This window comes from Heterodontus francisci, chromosome 11, assembly GCF_036365525.1.
Source record: "Heterodontus francisci isolate sHetFra1 chromosome 11, sHetFra1.hap1, whole genome shotgun sequence".
In the NCBI taxonomy this organism is placed as follows: Eukaryota; Metazoa; Chordata; class Chondrichthyes; order Heterodontiformes; family Heterodontidae; genus Heterodontus; species Heterodontus francisci.
Genome location: NC_090381.1, coordinates 33,600,195 through 33,622,157, shown reverse-complemented (window position 1 = coordinate 33,622,157; position 21,963 = coordinate 33,600,195). Strand labels below are relative to the sequence as shown.

The 21,963-nt window shown below is 43.1% G+C and overlaps 1 protein-coding gene across 3 annotated transcripts in view; it reads right to left on the bottom strand.

The window, feature by feature from the left end:
* LOC137374835 (nuclear body protein SP140-like protein) overlaps nt 1-21,963 on the bottom strand; it is a 101,523-nt gene that overhangs the window by 27,502 nt on the left and 52,058 nt on the right. For all 3 annotated transcript variants that reach the window (XM_068041380.1, XM_068041379.1, XM_068041381.1), the window contains exons 4-8: nt 21,505-21,675; nt 20,160-20,330; nt 14,470-14,609; nt 11,252-11,308; nt 1,011-1,088 (exon numbers count right to left, since the gene is read on the bottom strand). In XM_068041380.1, coding sequence (XP_067897481.1) covers nt 1,011-1,088; nt 11,252-11,308; nt 14,470-14,609; nt 20,160-20,330; nt 21,505-21,675 — 617 coding nt within the window. The remainder of the gene's footprint in view (nt 1-1,010; nt 1,089-11,251; nt 11,309-14,469; nt 14,610-20,159; nt 20,331-21,504; nt 21,676-21,963) is intronic.

Here is a 21,963-nt window from a genome sequence, read left to right as displayed (position 1 = left end):
GAAAGTGTATTCGTGTGGACATCAGGTGAGGACAGGATCAGGCTCAGCTTGTGCAAACTCCCACAGTCAACACTCACTGGGTTCTCTCCTGAACAGCGATCACTTGATTGAGCAAGCAGATTGGGGGAGGAAGAGGGTTCCTTGCTGTGGAGCAATTATTTCAGTGAAGTGGGGACACTGGATGCCTGGAAAGGAAGCGGGTGGGGAGCTGCCTAGTGGGTATTTGTGGTCATTTGTCCATGACCACTTCTATTGATCCCTGTGCTCTCTGTGCTGTCAGACTGCTGTCTCATCCAGTCTTGGATGAGTTACATTTTTACCAGCTCAACCCTGGGAAGAATAGCCCCCACCACAAACTCTGCTTCCTTGCCACTGACTCCATCCCTCGGCTTTAGCCCCTCTCAGACTGTTAGTGTCCTCGGCTTGTTCATTTTCAAGCTGATGTTCAGACCCTGTATCCTTTGCATTGTAAAGACTGCCCGCTTCCACCTCTAAAATCACAAGCCTCACCACTAGTCTCAGTCCCTCTACCACTAAAACACTCATCATAGGATTTTCTATCCCAAAGCTCTCCGAGCAAGCCTCCCATTCCCCACTCAAACTTCAGCTCACTGAAACCTCTGCTGCCGAAATCCTACCCGCAACAAAATGCAGAGGAGTCAAGGATGGAAAATGAACCTCAATCACAGTCACAGAGGATATCATTTGTGACTTTGATTTGGACAGTTTCAGTGCTGTGGCAGGGCCAGAATCCTGAGCAGACAGATTTAAAGAGGATTTTGGAGGCAACAACACATTCAAGGACATTGGAGAGGAAAGAGATGCAAGAGATGGGGTGTTTGCTGGCAACCACAGAGCGAGTAAAGATGGCCTTTTAGGAGGGGGAGAGATGGTGGACATTTGGAAAGGGAGGGGGTAAAGAACCTGAGTAGAAAACCTTGTACATGGAGTAAATCATGGGAAGGAAGGAAACCTCAAGAGAATGTAACATATTGAAAACATTTCCATACCTCAATTTCTGACTCGTATTCACTTTTGGAGGATGTAGATTCGTCACTGGTGCTGTTCTCAGGTGCAGCTTTCCGTTTCTGTAAATGAAAAAATGCAAAACTGTTGCAACAATAGCATCACAGCATTCTCCATCTTAACCTGCACACCAGCATCACAGCATTCTCCATCTTAACCTGTGCACCAGCATCACTACATCCTCCATCTTAACCTGTACACCAGCATCCCTACATCCTCCATCTTAACCTGTACACCAGCATCACTACATCCTCCATCTTAACCTGTACACCAGCATCACTACATCCTCCATCTTAACCTGTACACCAGCATCACAGCATTCTCCATCTTAACCTGTGCACCAGCATCACTACATCCTCCATCTTAACCTGTACACCAGCATCACTACATCCTCCATCTTAACCTGTGCACCAGCATCACTACATCCTCCATCTTAACCTGGACACCAGCATCACTACATCCTCCATCTTAACCTGTACACCAGCATCACAGCATTCTCAATCTTAACCTGTACACCAGCATCACTACATCCTCCATCTTAACCTGTGCACCAGCATCACTACATCCTCCATCTTAACCTGTACACCAGCATCACTACATCCTCCATCTTAACCTGTACACCAGCATCACTACATCCTCCATCTAAACCTGTACACCAGCATCACTACATCCTCCATCTTAACCTGTGCACCAGCATCACTACATCCTCCATCTAAACCTGTACACCAGCATCACTACATCCTCCATCTTAACCTGTACACCAGCATCACTACATCCTCCATCTTAACCTGTACACCAGCATCACTACATCCTCCATCTTAACCTGGACACCAGCATCACTACATCCCCCATCTTAACCTGTGCACCAGCATCACTACATCCCCCATCTTAACCTGTACACCAGCATCACTACATCCTCCATCTTAACCTGTACACCAGCATCACTACATCCTCCATCTTAACCTGTGCACCAGCATCACTACATCCTCCATCTTAACCTGTACACCAGCATCCCTACATCCTCCATCTTAACCTGTACACCAGCATCCCTACATCCTCCATCTTAACCTGTACACCAGCATCACTACATCCTCCATCTTAACCTGTACACCAGCATCACTACATCCTCCATCTTAACCTGTACACCAGCATCACTACATCCTCCATCTTAACCTGTACACCAGCATCACTACATCCTCCATCTTAACCTGTGCACCAGCATCACTACATCCTCCATCTTAACCTGGACACCAGCATCACTACATCCTCCATCTTAACCTGTACACCAGCATCACAGCATTCTCCATCTTAACCTGTACACCAGCATCACTACATCCTCCATCTAAACCTGTACACCAGCATCACTACATCCTCCATCTAAACCTGTACACCAGCATCACTACATCCTCCATCTTAACCTGTACACCAGCATCACTACATCCTCCATCTTAACCTGTGCACCAGCATCACTACATCCTCCATCTTAACCTGTACACCAGCATCACTACATCCTCCATCTTAACCTGTACACCAGCATCACTACATCCCCCATCTTAACCTGTGCACCAGCATCACTACATCCCCCATCTTAACCTGCACACCAGCATCACTACATCCTCCATCTTAACCTGTACACCAGCATCACTACATCCCCCATCAGAACCTGTACACCAGCATCACTACATCCTCCATCTTAACCTGTACACCAGCATCACTACATCCTCCGTCTTAACCTGTACACCAGCATCACTACATCCCCCATCAGAACCTGTACACCAGCATCACTACATCCTCCATCTTAACCTGTACACCAGCATCACTACATCCTCCATCTTAACCTGTACACCAGCATCCCTACATCCTCCATCTTAACCTGTACACCAGCATCACTACATCCTCCGTCTTAACCTGTACACCAGCATCACTACATCCTCCATCTTAACCTGTACACCAGCATCACTACATCCTCCATCTTAACCTGTACACCAGCATCCCTGCATCCTCCATCTTAACCTGTACACCAGCATCATTTCATCCCCCATCTTAACCTGTACATGTGGGTCACGAACAGGTGCTTTGCCGAATGATGATTTTTTATTCCACCGGCTGAAAACCTGAATTAACTTTTAAAACTGTAACAGATACAAGGCGACTGCTAGCCGCTAAAATGGCCACTGCAATTTGCATCAAAATACCCTACATTCCATGCATCGAGGTGGAGATGTAGTGTGCCCAGTCCTCAGCCAGAACAGGAATTTTGAGTGAACTACCTGTCTTGTCCCCATTAACAAGACATAAAAGGCAGTCACTCCTGACATTAAATTGGTGGAGATGATCCACTCAAATGCAATCACTTGAACAATGGGACCCTGGTTGAGAGAAGAGACACAAACTGATTAAGTTGTCTGATGAAATACATACTGGGTGACAGTCATGTGACAGGCCCCACAATCTGTGTGTTTAAGCTGGTTTCCCTCTCTCTGCAACCCAGAGAAGCTGCGAGACACTAACCAGAGAAGACCCAAGTGGGGTCCCTTTCTCTCTCTCTCTCTCTCCCCAGACCACCTTGCAAGTTTCGAACCCTGTCTCCTGGTTGTAACCATCCAGGCTATCATTGCTGCAGACAGAAAACCCATGAAGGAAACCAGCTGCATCGCTGTTCTCCGGGAATCTGCTGTCCACATCTACAAGCTGAAAGCCTCAGGACCCCAGAGTTGAGCCAGAAGACAACCAAGCTACCAAACTCCACAGACTATATGCCCCTTTTATTTGCTCCAGCCACTAATCCCACCAAGCTATCCTTCCCCACTCTGTAACCTATTTGTGTGTGTGACTCAGATGTGTGTGTGTGAAAGTTGGAGCGTAGTTTATTGTTTTACTTTAAGTTGAATAAAGCTGACCTCTTTCTTTGTTAATCTCAAGAAAACCTGTCCGATTGGTTCTTTTATTATCATATCATGTAAATAATCAAACACTCACTGAATTGGCAAATACATCCACTTTCAAAAAGAAATAAACCCTGTTGAGGTCAAACAAGGAGAGGGACAAGAAGGGAGCCCTTCGACCCCTCCTCACCTGATCGCAACACCTAAATCACCAACTACACCCACACTGGTATCAGCACACACTTGCTATAACCTATACATGGTCATTGCTACAGCTTCAGTGATAAACTGTACACCAGCATCACTGCAAATTCTGTTATAACCTATACATAGAGCCTGGTTATGGAGCATCGCCATTAGCTGCTTCATCCAATCAGAGTTCAGAGCACGAGCACTTTCTGGTCTTTTAGATCATAAAACTTAATAATGCCAGTGAAGGGTGATTTTGGAACAAGAGACAGAATCACTTCAACAAACAGTGAAAAGAAAAATCAGTAAATCCATAAACACCTCCTGCAATTCAGAATTCTTTGTGCTGAAGAAATTTGTGCATTCCATGTTGAATACTCCTCAACATGAAACAAAACTCTGTCTGTCTATTCCATGGAGAGTGTTTGGAAGTGTGGGTAAAGTGAACTAATGATTCAGCCAGAAATGCCGAGTTGATGATCCATCTCGGCCTCCTCCCGAAGCCCCCAGCATCACAGATGTCAGATTTCAGCCAATTTGATTCACTCCACGTGATATCAAGAAACGACTGAAGGCACTGGATACTTCAAAGGCTATGGGCCCTGACAATATTCCGGCAATAGTACTGAAGGCCTGTGTTCCAGAACTTGCCACGCCCCTAGCCAAGCTGTTCCAGTATAGCTACAACACTGGCATCTATCCGGCAATGTGGAAAATTGCCCAGGTATGTCTTGTACATAAAAAGCAGGAGAAGCCCAACCTGGCCAATTACCGTTCCATCAGCCTACTCTCAATCATCAGTAAAGTGATGGAAGGTGTCATCGATAGTGCCATCAAGCGGCACTTGCTTAGCAATAACCTGCTCAGTGACGCTCAGTTTGGGTTCCACCAGGGCCACTCAGCTCCTGACCTCATTATGGCCTTGACTCAAACATGGACAAAAGAGCTGAACTCAAGAGGTGAGGTGAGAGTGACTGCCCTTGATATCAAGGCAGTATTTGACCGAGTATGGCATCAAGGAGCCCTAGCAAAACTGAGGTCAATGGGAATCAGGGGGAAAACTCTCCACTGGTTGGAGTCATACCTAGCGCAAAGGAAGATGGTTGCAGTTGTTGGAGGTCAATCATCTGAGCTCCAGGACATCACTGCAGGAGTTCCTCAGGGTAGTGTTCTCGGCTCAACCATCTTCAGCTGCTTCATTAATGATCTTCCTTCAATCATAAGGTCAGAAGTGGGGATGTTCGCTGATGATTGCACTATGTTTAGCACCCTTCGCAACTCCTCAGATACTGAAGCAGTCCGTGTAGAAATGCAGAAAGACCTAGAAAATATCCAGGCTTGGAATGATAAGTGGCAAGTAACATTCGCGTCACACAAGTGCCAGGCAATGACCATCTCAAACAAGAGAGAATCTAAGCATCACCCCTTGACATTCAACAGTATTATGATCACTGAATTCCCCCACTATTAACATCCTAGGTGTTTCCATTGACCAGAAACTGAACTGGAGTAGCCATATAAATACGGTGGCTACAAGAGCAGGTCAGAGGCTAGGAATCCTGCGGTGAGTAACTCACCTCCTGACTCCCCAAAGCCTGTCCACTATCTACAAGGCACAAGTCAAGAGTGTGATGGAATACTCTTCACTAGCCTGGATGGGTGCAGCTCCAACAACACTCAAGAAGCTCGACACCATCCAGGACAAAACAGCCCACTTGATTGGCACCCCATCTACAAACATTCTCTCCCTCCACCACCGATGCACAGTGGCAGCAGTGTGTACCATCTACAAGATGCACTGCAACAACGCACCAAGGTTCCTTAGACAGCACCTTCCAAACCTGTGACCTCTACCAACTAGAAGGAGAAGGGCAACAAATGCATGGGAACACCACCACCTGCAAGTTCCCTTCCAAGTCACACACCATCTTGACTTGGAACTATATCGCCGTTCCTTCACTGTCGCTGGGTCAAAATCCTGGAACTCCCTTCCTAACAGCACTGTGGGTGTACCTACCCCACATGGACTGCAGCAGTTCAAGAAGGCAGCTCACCACCACCTTCTCAAGGACAATTAGGGATGGACAATAAATGCTGGCCTAGCCTGCGACGCCCACATCCCACGAATGAATAAAAAAGAACTCATGCTGTGTACATTTCTCTTCCTTAGCACACAACTAGTGCATATGCCTGTACTTAGTGCGTGCCAGTTCTAATGCACAATTAACATGCATCAGTTTACAAAGTTTACAAAGATACAGGCCATTGGCTCAAAAGGTCTAGGCCTGTTTTATGCTCCACATGAGCCTCCTCACACCCTTCCTCATCTAATGCCATTATCTGTCTACTCCTTTCTCCCTGTGTGCTTATCCAACTTCACCTTAAATGCATCTATGCTATTCCCTCATCTACTCCTTACAGTAGGGAGCACCATATTCTAACCAGTCTGGATAAAGAAGCTTCTCCTGAATTCCCTATTGGATTTATTATTGGATTTATTAGTAACTATCTGTATTTATGGCCCTTAGTTCTGGTCTCATCCGCTTCGATACGCCTATCAAACCTTTTCATAATCTTAAAGACCTCTATCAGGTCACTCATCAGTCTTCTTTCTGGAGAACAATCCCAGCTTGTTCAATCTTTTCTGATGGGTATAATCTCTCAGTTCTGATATCATTCTCATATATCTTTTTTGGCACCTTCTCTGGCGCCTCTATATTCTTTTTATAATCTGGAGACCAGAACTATTAACAATACTCCAAATGTGGTCTAACCAAAGTTCTATACAAGCTTAAAATAACTTCTCTGCTGTTCAATTCTATCCCTCCAGAAATGCAACCCAGTGTTTTGTTTGCTTTTAATTATTTGTGTATCTGTATCCCCAGATCGCATTCTTCCTTTACCCCTTTTGGACACTTATTTTCTAAGGGGTATGCATCCTCCTTATTCTTCCTACCAAATTTACTACCTCACACTTACCTATATTAAAGTTCATTTGCGAATTACATTCTACAAGTTTATTAATGTCTTCCTGTATTGTCACAGTCCTCCTTTGTCATAGGAAAGTTTGAAAGTGTACTTCTAATTCCCAAGTCCAAATTTAGTTTATTTAAATGATGAACAAGTGATCCCACCACCAAACCTTGTGGAACACCACTTCCCCCCATTTGCCAATCTGAGTAATGACCTACTCACTGTTTTCTGTTTTGTAGTCAACTTCTTATCTTTTCTGCTACTTGAACCCTGGCTCCACATGTTCTGATCTTAGTCCTGCATCTACTATGTGATACCTTCAAAAGTCTTTTTGAAAATCCACATCTATTACATCTACTGCATTCCTTGATCTACCCTTTCTGTTAGTACTTCAAAGAATTCAATAAAGTTGGTCAAGCATAACCTTCCATTTTAGAATTTCTGCTGAATGCTCATCTAGATGTTTTTCAATTACATCTTTGATTAAGGAATCCATTATCTGTCTGACCACTGTTGTTAAGCTAATTGGTCTATAGTTCCCTGGACTTAGTGTATCTCCCTTCTTATATAAAGGAACATTAGCTGTACCAGTCTTCTGACACTATTCACTTTTCTAATTTATACTTATATTTATGTAATAGTGTCTCCATTATCTCTTCCCTAACTTCTTTTAATATGCACCATTACTTGTGCATACCAGTTCTAAACACAACTAATTATGTGTAGCAGTTTTAATGCACAATTACCTGTGTGTACAAATTCTAATGTACAGTGTACGTGCCAGCTTTAGTTTTCAATTAGTATGTGGGCCAGCTTTAATACCCAAAATCCTTGAATGTGCTGTCACCTCCTAAATCCATGTTCACCTTTCCTGGAGATGCATGTTTGAATCCCTCCAAATAGATTTCCGTCCCTGTCACAGTATCAAAACGGCTCTTATCAAAGTCACAAAAGGAATCCTATGTGATTGTGACAAAGGCAAACTATCCCTCCTGATCCTTCTTGACCTGTCTGCAGCCTTTGACATGCTTGACAAGCTGTCCTCCTCCAATGCCTCTCCACTGTCGTCCAGCTGGGTAGGACTGCTCTCGCCTGTTTCCATTCTTATCTATATAATCATGATCAGAGTATAACTTACAATGGCTTCCCTTCCACTGCTGCACCGTTACCTCTGCCTGGTGTCCCCCAAGGATCTATCCTTAGTCCCCTCCTATTTCTCATCCACATGCTGCCTCTCGGCGACATCACTCGATAGCATAGCATTAGTTTTCACACGTTTGCTGATGGCACCCAGCTCTACCTCACCAACACCTCTCTCAATTCCTCCATTGTTGCTAAATTATCAGACTGTTTATCTGACATTCAGCACTGGATGAACAGAAATTTACTCTAATTAAATGTTGGGAAGACTGAAGCCATTGTCTTCAGTCCCCCCTCCAAACTCCATTTCCGAGATACCGACTCCGTCACTCTCCCTGGCAACTGTTTGAAACTAAATCAGACTGCTTGCAATTTTTGTCTCAAATTTGACCCCGAGATGAGCTTCTGACCACATATTCGCGCCATCACTAAGACCGCCTATTGCCACCTCCGTAAAATCGCCTAGCTTTGCCCCGTCTCAGCTCATCTGCTGCTGAAACCCTCATTCATGCCTTTGTTACCTCTAGCCTCGACTATTCCAACACACTCCTGGCAGGTCTCCCACATTCTACCCTCCATAAACTTGAGGTCATCCAAAACTCTGCTGCCCGTGTCCTTACATGCACTAAGTCTCAATCACCTATCACCTCTGTACTCCTTGACCTACATTGGCTCCTGGTCAAGCAACACCTCGACTTAAAAATTCTCATCATTGTTTTCAAATCCCTCCATGGCCTCACCCTTCCCTATCTCTGTACTCCAGCCCCATAACCCTCCAAGATACCCGCACTCTTCTAATTCTGGCCTCTTGAGCATCCCCGATTGCTCCACTACTGTTGGCCGTGCCTTTAGCTGCTTAGGCCCTAAGCCCTAGAATCCCCTCCCTAAACTTTTCCGCTTCTGTATACCTCTCTTTCTTCCTTTATGAGGCTCCTTAAAACCTACCTCCTTGAGCAAGCCTTTGGCCATCTGCCCTAATACCTCCTCATGTGGCTCAGTGCCTAATTTTGCTTTGTAGTGCTCCTGTGAAATGCCTTGGTATATTTCATTACATTAAAGGTGATATATAAATGTAATTTGTTGTTATAGTAAATGTCTGTACTTCTATAGTCTAGTGTGTGCACCAGTTTTACAATTCACAATTCTCAACTGTGCCAAGTTGAACACAAAGCATATAAGGCAGATGTCTCTTGGTACTCACAGTGCCTGGCAGTACTCAAGGTACCTGTCAGCATTCAATGTTTCCAATTTTAACAATCAGATGCGCTCCAGCTGTATTTTTCATAATATGATACAGAACAGAACGAGGCCATTCAGCTCGTTGGACTGAATTTTACGCTGCCCCAGCGGGTCGGATAGTGGCTTGGGGGCGGCGTAAAATTGAGCGGGAGGTTCCGGGAGGCCTACCCGCTCCGCTTCCGTCTCGGTCAAGTTTACAGCGTCGGGTGGGTGGACGGGAAACGGCCCACCCACCTGAGGCCAATCAAGGCCCTTAAGTGGCAACTTATTGGCGACTTAAGGGCCCTCGCCTGCCTCCATGGGTATTTTACCCATGGCAAGCAGGTATGCTGGGGATGTGAAAGGCCATCCAGCGATAGCTGCCGGCCTTTCCACGCCCCGGGGGGGGGGGGAACATGGCAGTCAGGCACACGGTGCCCGATTGAGGGCCACCCCCACCTCCCAACCCACCCCCACCTCCCATTACACCCCCCACCCCCCAGGGACCCAGGACGTCACCCCCCTTCCCCCAAAACGACCACTTCAGCCTCACCAGGAAAGGACCGATCCCCCTGTTGAGGTAACCCCAATTTACCTTTCCTCCATGCTCCCTGGCGTCGGCTGGGCTGCAGTCCCAGCAGTGGCCACTGCTCCCGCTGGCGCTGCTGGAATTAAGAGCTGCCGGCCTGCTGATTGGCCAGCAGCTCACTGAGGCGGGACCTCCTCCCTCAAGCGGGTGGAAGTCCCGCCTTGGGACAATTAAAGCCCGGGGACCAGTAAAATGTGGGACAGAACCCCAGGCTAGGTGGAAGCAGGTACGTCAGTGGCGAATTCCCGTCCGCCTAAGGTAAAATCTAGCCCATTGTGTTTGTGCATGCTTTTTGTAAGAGCTAAACAATTTATCCGACTCACTTACTCTTTCTTCCAAGCAATTTTTGCCTTTTAATGTATTTATCCAATTCCCTTTTAGGGAGTGTATTACAGAGTATAATAACTCATTGTATAAAAAAAAATTCTCATTTCCCCTCTGGTTCTTTTATCAATTACCTTTAATCTGAGTCCTCTGGTTATCGACCCTCCTATCAGTGGAAACAGTTTCTCTCTATTTACTCTATGGAAGCCCCTTGTATATTGGAACACCTCTATTACATTTCCCTTTGACCTTCTTTGACCTAAGGATTACAATCTCAGCTTCTCTAGCCTTTTTGGAGTTAATTGATTCAGCTGTCTAAACAAAAGCAAATACGACTTCAACTCTGTTTTATTCAGCTGATCTGTGTTAATTGTGTATTAATTGAGCGTGCAATTGTATTTGGGTTGTCGGTCATTAACCGGGGCTTCACTTGTGCTTCTTTATATAGGAACAGACTGAAACTGTGGTGGTTGGGTTTGGAGGTACATGTTTGTTATGTGTGTGTTTGTAAACTAAAGTGTATAGTGTGTAAAGATCAGGCTCCAGTTCTATCCTTCACCACCTGGCTATCTGCAAGAGAACAGTCTGTTCAGCAAACAAAAATAACCTTGTTAAAAATTGACTTAATTATTCTCCCTATAAAACCCTTTTAAGATTGGAACTTGCTGGAGGTTACAACATAGTTCACAACTACAGCAATTACAGGGATTGTTTTTCAGACTATCTGGTACTTGTGCATCAGAAATGTTTGGGAGCTCTTTGTTCAGCTGATGCTCTGAGGCTGAGCTGCGGGACCCTTGAAATTCTAACTGCAGCCCTGTAGCAGACAATAGGTTTGCTATATGTTGTGTGGCTGCAGCCTCCCTAGTTCCCAAACTAAATACTGAGTTCAGGGCCTGCTCCTTACCTTAGCTCGTGCTGCATTAGCTTTCCGCTTGGCACCTGGACACACCAAATATTTCCACTGCAAGTGAAAGAAAGCATTCAATAGAAATGAGCCATTCCCAATCCTACCAATAATGTAAAATACATTTCTACCTATTTATTCATATTCATTAAAAGGAGTAACAATAAAAAAGAATGGAAATATTAGGCTGCATAGAATTCCAGCATATTGAACTCCTGGATGAGGTACAGCTAGATAAATAATAAAGCTCCTTCTATACTGCTCCATCAAATACTCTCACCTCAGGTACAGCAGCGGCTAGATACAGAAGTATGCTGTCCCGTTAACTGGAAAAATATTTAAAGCAAATAAAGAGATAGAACAGGAGTGGGAAATATTTAAAATGGTGATCTATACAGTATAGAGGAGAAATATATTCTGCTGAAAAGCAAGAACAAACTCGCCAATAGTGAAACAGCATGGATGAATAAAGAGATAAGGGTAACATTGAAACTAAAGAAAAAGGCATACTAAGTAGATGGACAATAAAGCAGAGGATGACAAAAAGGAACAAGAAGAGGTTAGGAAACAAGTCATAAAAATTAGCGAAGCAAAAAGGAACTACAAAATCTGATTATTAAGGAATATAAAAAGAAATAGTAAAGTATTCCACCGACACATAAATAACAGAATAACAATCAGGATAGGGCCACTAAAGAACAATAGCAAAATTAAAGGAATATTGCGCCAATAGTTACCAGTGTGACTAACAAGGTGGGCATGACATTAGAAGATGAGATCAAAAAAGATATAGACATTTAAGAGATAATTGATAAACAAATCAAACTTTAGAGAGGATAAAACCCGTGGCCTGGATGGATTGCATCCGCAGATAATAAAACAAGCAAGGGAATCGATAGCAGATGCACTATTACATATATATAACAATTCATTCGAAAAGGGAGTATTGCCAGAGGACCATTGGATTGCTAATGTTATTCCAATATTGAAACAGGGAGATAGAACTATTAGACGAGTTAGTTTAATGCCAGTGGTTGGAAAGCTCAATTGTGCCAAAGTGTCCTCTGGCTTTGCCCACTTTTGAGTTACCGGCAAAAACTGCCTTATAATCCTGACTCTGAAGTATTATGACCAACCTCATAGAAATTTTTGAAAAAGTATCAACTGCTGGAATTGATTTAACATTGAACAGAATGTATGGTTAGTAATATTAAAATCAAATCACAATTTTTGACAGGAAAAGCAGATGGATTAATCCCAGATCACTGCCTCTTCCCACAGGAATGCATGATTTCCACAGGCAGAGAGAGAGCAGCATTTGGAAGGAATGTGTATAATTTGAAATTTGCTTCCTCGGTCCCTGCTTCTGATGGTACACAGATTCTCATGAAGCAGGAACTAATCTCCGATGTTTTGTTTTCTTCTGTTTGGTTCTGGATTGTAGATGTAAAGTTACTTAATTATAAATCTACTCTTTTCATTGGATTTCAGCAATTTGAGCTCAAATCAAGCAGCATGACTGTGCTTTCAGTTCTCTATTTGAACTGCTACTCATAGTTTGACCAGGAGCAGCTGTTTTTTGTTGTATCCCCTCTTGAGGGTTGCTTTATGTTTCCTATTAGTGGTGGCACTGAGGAAGGGGGTCAACATAAAATGTCTGCTCCCCAAACTGATACAGATGGCCATTTTAAAGAAAGTAAAAAGGTAAAAACTAAGGGACACTAGAAAAGTCACAGCTATCTACCTTTAAACCATGAATTACATGACCATTCCTAGTGAATGGTAATGAATGTTAGAACATATATACATCTCTTTTTCTGATCAGGCACGCTACAGCCTTCTGGACTCAATATTAAGTTCAATAATTTCAAACCATTGTTTTTGTTTATTTATTTTTTGTTATTTGTTATTTTCTTTTTTTAATTATTTATTTTTAAACCATGCACTTGTCTTAAACCTATTTTTCATGTTTTTGCTTTCGTACAGAGCTGCAAAGCCTGGCTTGGGTATAAAATTAAAACTCGACCCGGGCGAGAGTCCCTTAATTTTTTTAAATGCCCGACCAGACCTGAAAATTACAAACATATTATTGAAACAGAAAAAAACATAGATTAAAACGAAAACAATATGAAACAAAACAGTACAATCCAGCCCAACCCGACCCAAGCCCGAATGCTGGATGCAGAATACAGACCCCACCCAACTCGAACCCGACACGTAGTCGGGTTTGGTCGGGTTCGGGTCGGATAGCCAGGCTTTACAGAGCTGTTCATTATTCTGCCATTAGCATCTCTCTGGACTCATGCTTTGTCTTTTGCTACAACTATTTAGCACTCCATTTGCATTCTGTTCCATGACAGCTCTGTCAGTTAATCTCTCCCCCCTCTGTCCTATCACAGTCCTTCTTGTTCTTCTCCCCGTCCCCTCTTTCACTTAAAGACTGTTAGACTTTTACCTTTTGCCAGTTCTGATGAAGGGTCGCAGACCTGAAACGTTTACTCTGTTTTTCTCTACACAGTTGCTGTCAGACCTGCTGAGTATTTCTGTCTCTTTCTGTTCTCATAACTTATTTCTATGGATCTTAAAGGGTCACTGTGACCATTCGGGAGGGTAAAAGTAAAACCCTTCAAATGAGACTTTAAAATGAGGCCACCTCTGCCCCATCAGTGGACATTAGAGATCCCATGGAATTATTTCAAAGAGCAAGGTTGTTCTTCCCAGTGTCTTGGTCAATATTCATCCCTCATTAAAACATCAATAAACAAAATAGTTTATCTGGTGATTATCACATTACTGTTTGTGTGATCTTTCTGTCTGCATATTGGCAGCTGATTTTCCTACATTACAACAGTGGCTACACTTAAGAGGTACTTAATTGGTTGTAAAGTGCTTTGAGGTCGTGAAACATGCTATATAAAAGCAAGTCTTTTCTTCCTTTCAAACACACTCTCCCAGGTCAGGTACAGAAGGAATTAGGTACAGAGTAAAGTTCCCTCCACAGCATGCCATCAAACACTCCCAGATCAGGTAAGGCATAGATACAGGCTAAGGATTAGATACAGAATAAAGAAATCCTCAAAGTCCTTTAATTCTTGTCCGCCTAATTTCTCCCTGTTTCCAGCACTACCAGGCTTATCTTCGCCAGAGCCTTGCTTAGGCTGCAATAAATGAGGTTAAACACAGAGAGCTAGCATGTTGGAAATGTAGCACTGCTGTACCTGTATCAACTTGGACAGTTGATAGCCTTTGCATTGAATACTGAGTTTCCAATTCTTGCTTCTGCCCCGGCCAGCTTTCACTTCAAATTGACGTGGTGTATACCAGACATTCTCGGACTTTATACATGCCTTACTGCTTCCTAATTAAATATAGATCAGGAGGACCATGTGAGCTCAGGAACATTACACAGCACAATAACAGAGCATAGCACAGAATCATTGCAGGGTTGAAATATTATGCAGAACAATAACAATGTACAGCACAAAAATATTACACAACACGCAGTGATAAGGGGCAACACAGTCACTGTATACAGCACAGAGCCAGCATAGCAAAAGTATGAAGCATCAACCCTGCGTAGTATGGGTGTGCAGTACAGTCAGTCCTATATATGTATTTCCACTGACTTCACTGGAATTGAAAATGAGGAGAGATGTAGAATGGGCTGTCGATCTGCCATCATCCCTTTTACACAATCACATAAAGTGATGATGTACTTCACTGTGGTTAGAAGTGCAAGCTTCTGTTTTGGATGAGTGAGTCTATTCAGTGCACCCAGTGTTACTGTTACAAGTTCTGAATCATAGAATCATAGAAGGTTTAAGGCACAGAAAGAGGCCACCTGGCCCATTGCGTCTGTGCCAGCCGAAAATCGATCCACCTATTCTAATCCCACCTTCCAGCCTTTGGTCCGTAGCCCTCAAGATTACGGCACTTGAGGTGCATATCCAGACTCCTTTTGAACGAGTTGAGGGTCTCTGCCTCAACTACCCTTTCAGGCAGTGAGTTCTAGACCCCCACCACCTTCTGGGTGAAAAGGTTTTTCATCATCTCCCCTCTAATTTTTCTACTAATCACTTTAAATCTATGCTAACTCGTCACTGACCTCTTTGCTAAGGTGAATAGATCCTTTACCTCCACTCTATCCAGGACCCTCAAAATTTTTGTACATTTCAATCAGATCTCCCCTCAGCCTTCTCTGTTCCAAGGAGAATAACTCCAGCCTATCCAATCTTTCCTCATAGTTGCATTTTTCCAGTCCTGGCAACATCCTCGTAAATCTCCTCTGTACTTTCTCTAGTGCAAATGCATCCTTTCTGTAATGAGGTGACCAGAACTGCACAAAATACTCAAGTTGTGGCCTAACCAATAAGTTATACAATTCCAGCATAACCTCCCTGCTCTTGTACTCTATTCCTTGGCTAATAAAGGAAAGGATTCCCTATGCCTTCTTAACCACCTTATCCACCTGTCCTGCTACCTTCTGGGATCTGTGGTCATTCACTCCAAGGTCCCTCACTTCCACTACACTTCTCAGTATTTTCCCATTAATCATGTATTCCTTTGCCTTGTTTGACCTCCCCAAATGTATCACCTCACACTTTTCCAAGTTGAATTCCATTTGCCACTTTTCTGTCCATCTGACCAGACCATCAATATATTCCTGCAGCCTACAACTATCCTCCTTGCTATCTACCACACGGCCAATCTTTGTGTCATCTGCAAACGTCTTGATCATGCCCCTACATTTACGTCCATATTGTTAATATATACCACAAAAAGCAGGGGACCCAGTACTGAGCCCTGTGGAACACCACTGGAAACAGCCCTCCTGTCGCCAAAACAGCCGTCAACAACTACCCTTTGTTTCCTGCCACTGAACCAATTTTGCATCCACCTTGCTGCATTTTTCTGAATGCCATGGGATTTAATTTTTTTAACCAGTCTTCTATGTGAGGCCTTGCCAAAAGCCTTGCTAAAATCCATGTAGACCACATCAACTGCACTACCTTCATCTATCTTCCTTGTTACTTCTTCAAAAAATTCAATCAAGTTGGTCAAACAAGATCTTCCCTTAACAAATCCATGTTGACTATCCTTGATTGACCTGTGCTTTTCTAAGTGACAATTTATCCTATCTCTCAGAATAGATTTCAATAATTTGCCCACTACTGAGGTTAGACTGACTGGCCTGTAATTATTTGGTCTATCCTTTGCTCCCTTTTTAAACAGAGGTACAACGTTAGCAGTTCTCCAATCCTCTGGCACCACACCTGTATCCAGTGAAGACTAGAAAATAATGGTTAGACCCTGTGCTAGTTCCTCTCTTGCTTCTTTTAACAGTTTAGGATATATTTTATCTGGCCCTGGTGATTTATCCACTTTCAAGGATGCTAATCTCATTAATACTTCCTCTCTCCCTGTGTTTATCACATTCAATACTTCACACTCTACCTCCTTAACTACAATATCTGCAACATCCCTCTCTTTTGTAAAGACAGACGCAAAGTATACATTAAGAACCATACTAATATCTTCCGCCCCTACACATAGGTTACCTTTTTGGTCTTTTATGGGCCCTACTCTCTCCTTAGTTATCCTCTTACTCTCAATACATTGATAAAACATCTTTGGGTTCACCTTGATTTTGCTTGCCAATATACTTTCATGCCCTCTCTTTGCTTTCCTAATTTCCTTTTTGATTTCACCCCTCCACTTTCTGTACTCTTCTTGGCTTTCTGTGATATTGAGTTCTTGGTGTCGGACATCTGACTGTTATTGTTTCCTTGCTACCTTATCTTACCCTGTAGGCTCCTTGACATTTATGGGGCTCTAGATTTGGCCATCTCACCCTTTTTCTTTGAGGGAACATGTTTACTCTGAACCCCTTGAATCTCCCCTTTGAATGCCTCCCATTGTTCTGACACTGATTTACCTTCAAGTAGCTGTTTCCAGTCCACTTTAGCTAAGTCACTCCTCAGTTTAGTAAAATTGGCCTTGTCCCAATTGAGAACTCTACCTCCTGTTCTATCACTGTCCTTTTCCATAATTATGTTAAAACTGACTGAATTATGATCACTACCACCAAAATGCTCTCCCACTGCCACTCCTTCCACCTCTCCACCTTCATTTCCTAAAACTAAGTATAAAACTGCACCCTCTCTTGTTGGACTTGCTACATTCTGGGCAAAAAAATGCTCCTGAATGCACCTCAAGAATTCTGCTCCCTCAATTCCTTGCACACTAAAACTATCCCAGTTTATATTGGGGTAGTTAAAATCCCCTACTATTACTGTCCTATTGTTCTTGCAGATCTCAGAGATTTGCCTACATATCTGCTCTTCTATCTCCGTCTGACTGTTTGGGGGTCTATAGTACACTCCCAGCAGTGTGATTGCCCCTTTTTCGTTCCTTAGCTCAATCCAAATGGCCTCGTTTGATGAACCTTCCAACATATCGTCCCTCCTCACAGCTGTAGTAGTCTCCTTGAGCAAAATTGCCACTCCCCCTCCTTTCTTATCCCCCTCCCTATCGTGTCTGAAAACTCTGTAATCAGGAACGTTGAGCTGCCATTCTTGTCCCTCCTTAAGCCATGTTTCTGTAATAGCTATGATATCATACTGCCACGTGTCTATCTGTGCCCTCAGCTCATCTGCTTTATTTGTTATACTCGTTGCTTTGAAATAGATACCCTTGAGCACTGCCAAACTCTTTTTTTATTTTCTAACCCTTGTTTCCTCCGTCATCCAGACTCAGCCATTAATTTTCTGCCTTCCATTTTCATTTCTTATTTTGTCCCAACTGAGTTTACCCTCAGGCCCTCAGGTCCCCATCCCCCTGCCAGACTAGTTTAAGTATTTTTGTCTAGATTTAGTTTGGTGGCTGTTATTTAAATCCAGTGATATCACATAAACAGTATTAAAAATAACTGCAGTTCAGGTCACTGTACCAAAACCTATCCCAATATAATGTTGGAAGTTTTGTGGCTGGTGACTAAATAAGGGTATATAATTGGTTAAATTTGGTCAACTGCTCCTTTTTCATTCTGACTGTTATTGTTTCCTTGCTCATCTTTTATTAAATAAATTTGGTTGATATTTTGAACTTAAAGCATGTGTCAACCTTTGCTCAGTGGCAGCACTGTCATCCTGTGCTAGCAGATCATAGGCTCAAGCCCGACTTCAGATTTTGAATGCATAGTCTAAGCTGATGTCCCAGTGCAGTACTGAGCGAGTGCTGTATTGCTGGAGGTGCCATTCTTTTGGATGAGACATTAAATTTGGGCCCTACCTGCCTGCTCAGGTGCACCTAAAAGATTCCATGGCACTAATAATAGAAGTTCACCCTGTTTCCTGACCAACAGTTAAATAGATTCAGAACAGATCTGGCAGCTCAAAACTGGGCATCCATGAGGCGCTGTGGGCCATCAGCAGCAACAGAATTGTATACAACCACTATCTGTAACCTCATGGCCCGGCATATCCCCCACTCTACCATTACCATCAAGCCGGGGGAACCTAGCACAAAGGAAGATGGTTGTGGTTGTTGGAGGCCAATCATCTCAGTCCCAGGACATCACTGCAGGGGTTCCTCAGGGTAGTGTCCTAAGTCCAACCATCTTTAGCTGCTTCATCAATTACCTTCCTGCCATCATAAGGTCAGAAGTGGGGATGTTCGCTGATGGTTGCCATTCGGAACTCCTCAGATACTGAAGCAGTCCTTGCCCACATTTAGCAAGACCTGAACAACATTCAGTTCTGCACAAGTGCCAGGCAATGACTATCTCTAACAAGAGAGAATTTAACCATCTCCACTTGATTGGCATTATCATTGCTGAATCCCACAACATCAACATCCTGGGATTACCACTGACCAGAAACTTAACTGGACCAGTCACATAAATACTATGACTCCAAGAGCAAGTCAGAGGCTGGGAATTCTGTGCCTTCTACAAGGCACAAGTCAGGAGTGTGATGGAATACTCTCCACTTGCCTTGATGAGTGCAGCTCCAACAACACTCAAGAAGCTCGACACCATTCAAGACAAAACTGCCCACTTGATCTGCCACCTTCAACATTCACTCTCTCCACCACCCGATGCACAGTGGCAGCAGTGTGTACCATCGACAAGATGCTCTGCAGCAACTCACCAAGACTCCTTCAACACCACCTTCCAAACCCATGACCTCTACCACCTAGAAGGACAAGGACAGCAGATGCATGGGGACACCATAAACTGCATGTTCCCCTCCAAGCCCCACACCATCCTGACTTGAAACCATATTACCGTTCTGTCACTGTCACTGGGTCAGGAACTTGGAACTCCCTTCCTAACAGCATTGTGGGTGTACCTGCACCACATGGCCTGTAGAAGTTCAAGAAGGCAGCTCACCATCATTTTCTCAAGGGTAATGAGGATGGGCAATAAATGCTGGCATGCCAGGAATGAATTTAAAAAAAACTCTTATCCAACACCACTCAAAAACATTTAGATTAGCTGGTAATTTTCCTCATTGTTGTTTATGGAATCTTGCCTTAAGCCAATCAACTGCTGTATTTTGCCTACAAAAGATAACCACAATTCAGCAGCAATTCATTGGCTGTGAGGTATTTTAGGATTTACAGAGGATGTGAAAGGTGTTATTTAAATGCAAGTTCTTTGTTCTTGATGTGATGCTGTACTGCTGTGAAAGGCCAAAGTGAAATCATATGAAGATGTAAAAACAATTGGCAAATATGATGTGCTGTCATTTCTTGGTCATATTACAAAAAGCTCAGTTAGATCACATGGTGAGGATAGACCATTTTTGAATGGTTGTGAATTGGGACCCACAATGAGTGAAGACAGAAGAGCTGAAATAACTGAGGGTAAATTAGTTAGAAAAACATCCAAAGATGGAAGAATTACCAAGTGCCAATTGCTTCTTGTCCAACATTCCAGAGATATCACCACAAGAGACTGGCAATTCATTGGAGTCAAAGGCCACTTTGTCTGTCAGAGAACAAAGCTTTATGGTTGTCCTAAAGTTTGGTTTGTCACCTTCCTTTTTCATCTGACGTTGTTTAGCACTCCGTTTTCCTGAGCAAAAAGGACAATAAAGCAGAAATTTTAATCAAAACTACTCAAATTATAGAAAGTACCAGTGCAGAAATGGAACAACAAACCTGTGCCTAGCTGTTATCCTATTAAGATTATGAGGTTAATCCCATTCTCTTACACAACTCCCTTTAATATTCTACCTAATCTAATCTCACTCTTCTACGTGCTCCCGTTACCCTTTAAAATTCCACCTAATCTAATCCCATTTTCTTGCACTATTTCCTATAGCCTTTAATATTCCACCTGGTCTAATCCCACTCTTCTGCTCTTTAGTAATCCTACTTTCCCATGCACCTCATTTTTTGAAGAATTTGTGGGCTCTGCTTCAATAAGAGTTTAGGCAGAGAGTTTCACATTCTTATGACCCTCTACATAGATGCTTTTTCAAATCTCCCCTTCAATTCATTTTGTTATTCTCTTAAATTTGTGCCCTTTCTTGTGTACACAATGATATCCCTTCATATTCCAAAGACTTCTACCAGATCTTGTCAAATATGATGAAAACCTATCACTTCTCAAGCTGCTCTTTATAACTGTGACCTATTGAATCTGGTTAACATCCCAGTGATTACACACTGCACCTACAATGCTTTTATATCCTTTGTAATGATTGGAGTACCAAAACCGTATACAGTACTCCAACAGCTCCAAAACCAACTCCTTGCTTTTCCCACCTATGCTTCCAGATATAAAATCAAGGATTCTGTTTGCCTTTTTCATGGGCTTATTTGCTTTGCTACCACCTTTAATGACCTGTGTACCTATGCACTAGGTGAGGGACAAAGATGGAAAGCGATGAGATAGTGAAAGATGAAAGAGAACAAGAGACAAAGATATAGCAAGAGATAGAGAAAGCCAAAGGCAGATACAGAGGGAGAAACAGGGAAAGAGAGAGTTAGAGAATGTGAGACAGAGTAGATAATTTTTGACTTACTGCTGGACGTAAAACTAGCTTTGCAGGTTGAGTGTTCATTATAGAAACACAAAATTTACACCCCAGCACCAGGCTACAAATCACCCCCAGAGTTACAAATAATGATAGAGATAGAGATAGACAGAGTGATATATAGCAAGAGACAGATATAGGAAGCCCAGAGAGTGTGCATGGAATGAGGGACGAGAACGAGTGTTTTGTGACAAGGCTTCAGCTCACGGTTTTGATCTTCGTTGTGTTCTGTGTTTTGGTCTTTGCTGTGCTTTTGAGTTATTCCACTGGCTGAGTGATAGGCACATTTGTGATGCTCTCTCTTCAGTGTCAGACTCAACTTAGTCTTCACAACAGGAACATTTGCAGGTCCACCTTTTCCTCTGTCTTCACTAAGATCTGATGATGGACCAGAGGAAGAAGAAATCAGTACAGAGGAATAAAGAGAACGAAGAAAGACCACTCCATTCATTTAGTCAGGCCCTGAGTTGAAAAACAAACTATATTATTCACTGCCAGTATTCCTAAATTAACTTTCTTCATCCAGCTCCTTAAGATTACAGAAGTTATCAGCCTTGATCACCTCCTGTCAGACTGTTAATCTATGAATCCTTCCACTACTTCACACTCTTTTCCGAGGGAAGAGTGTTAAAATACAAAAACATCAACAACTTCCCTGGACGATCC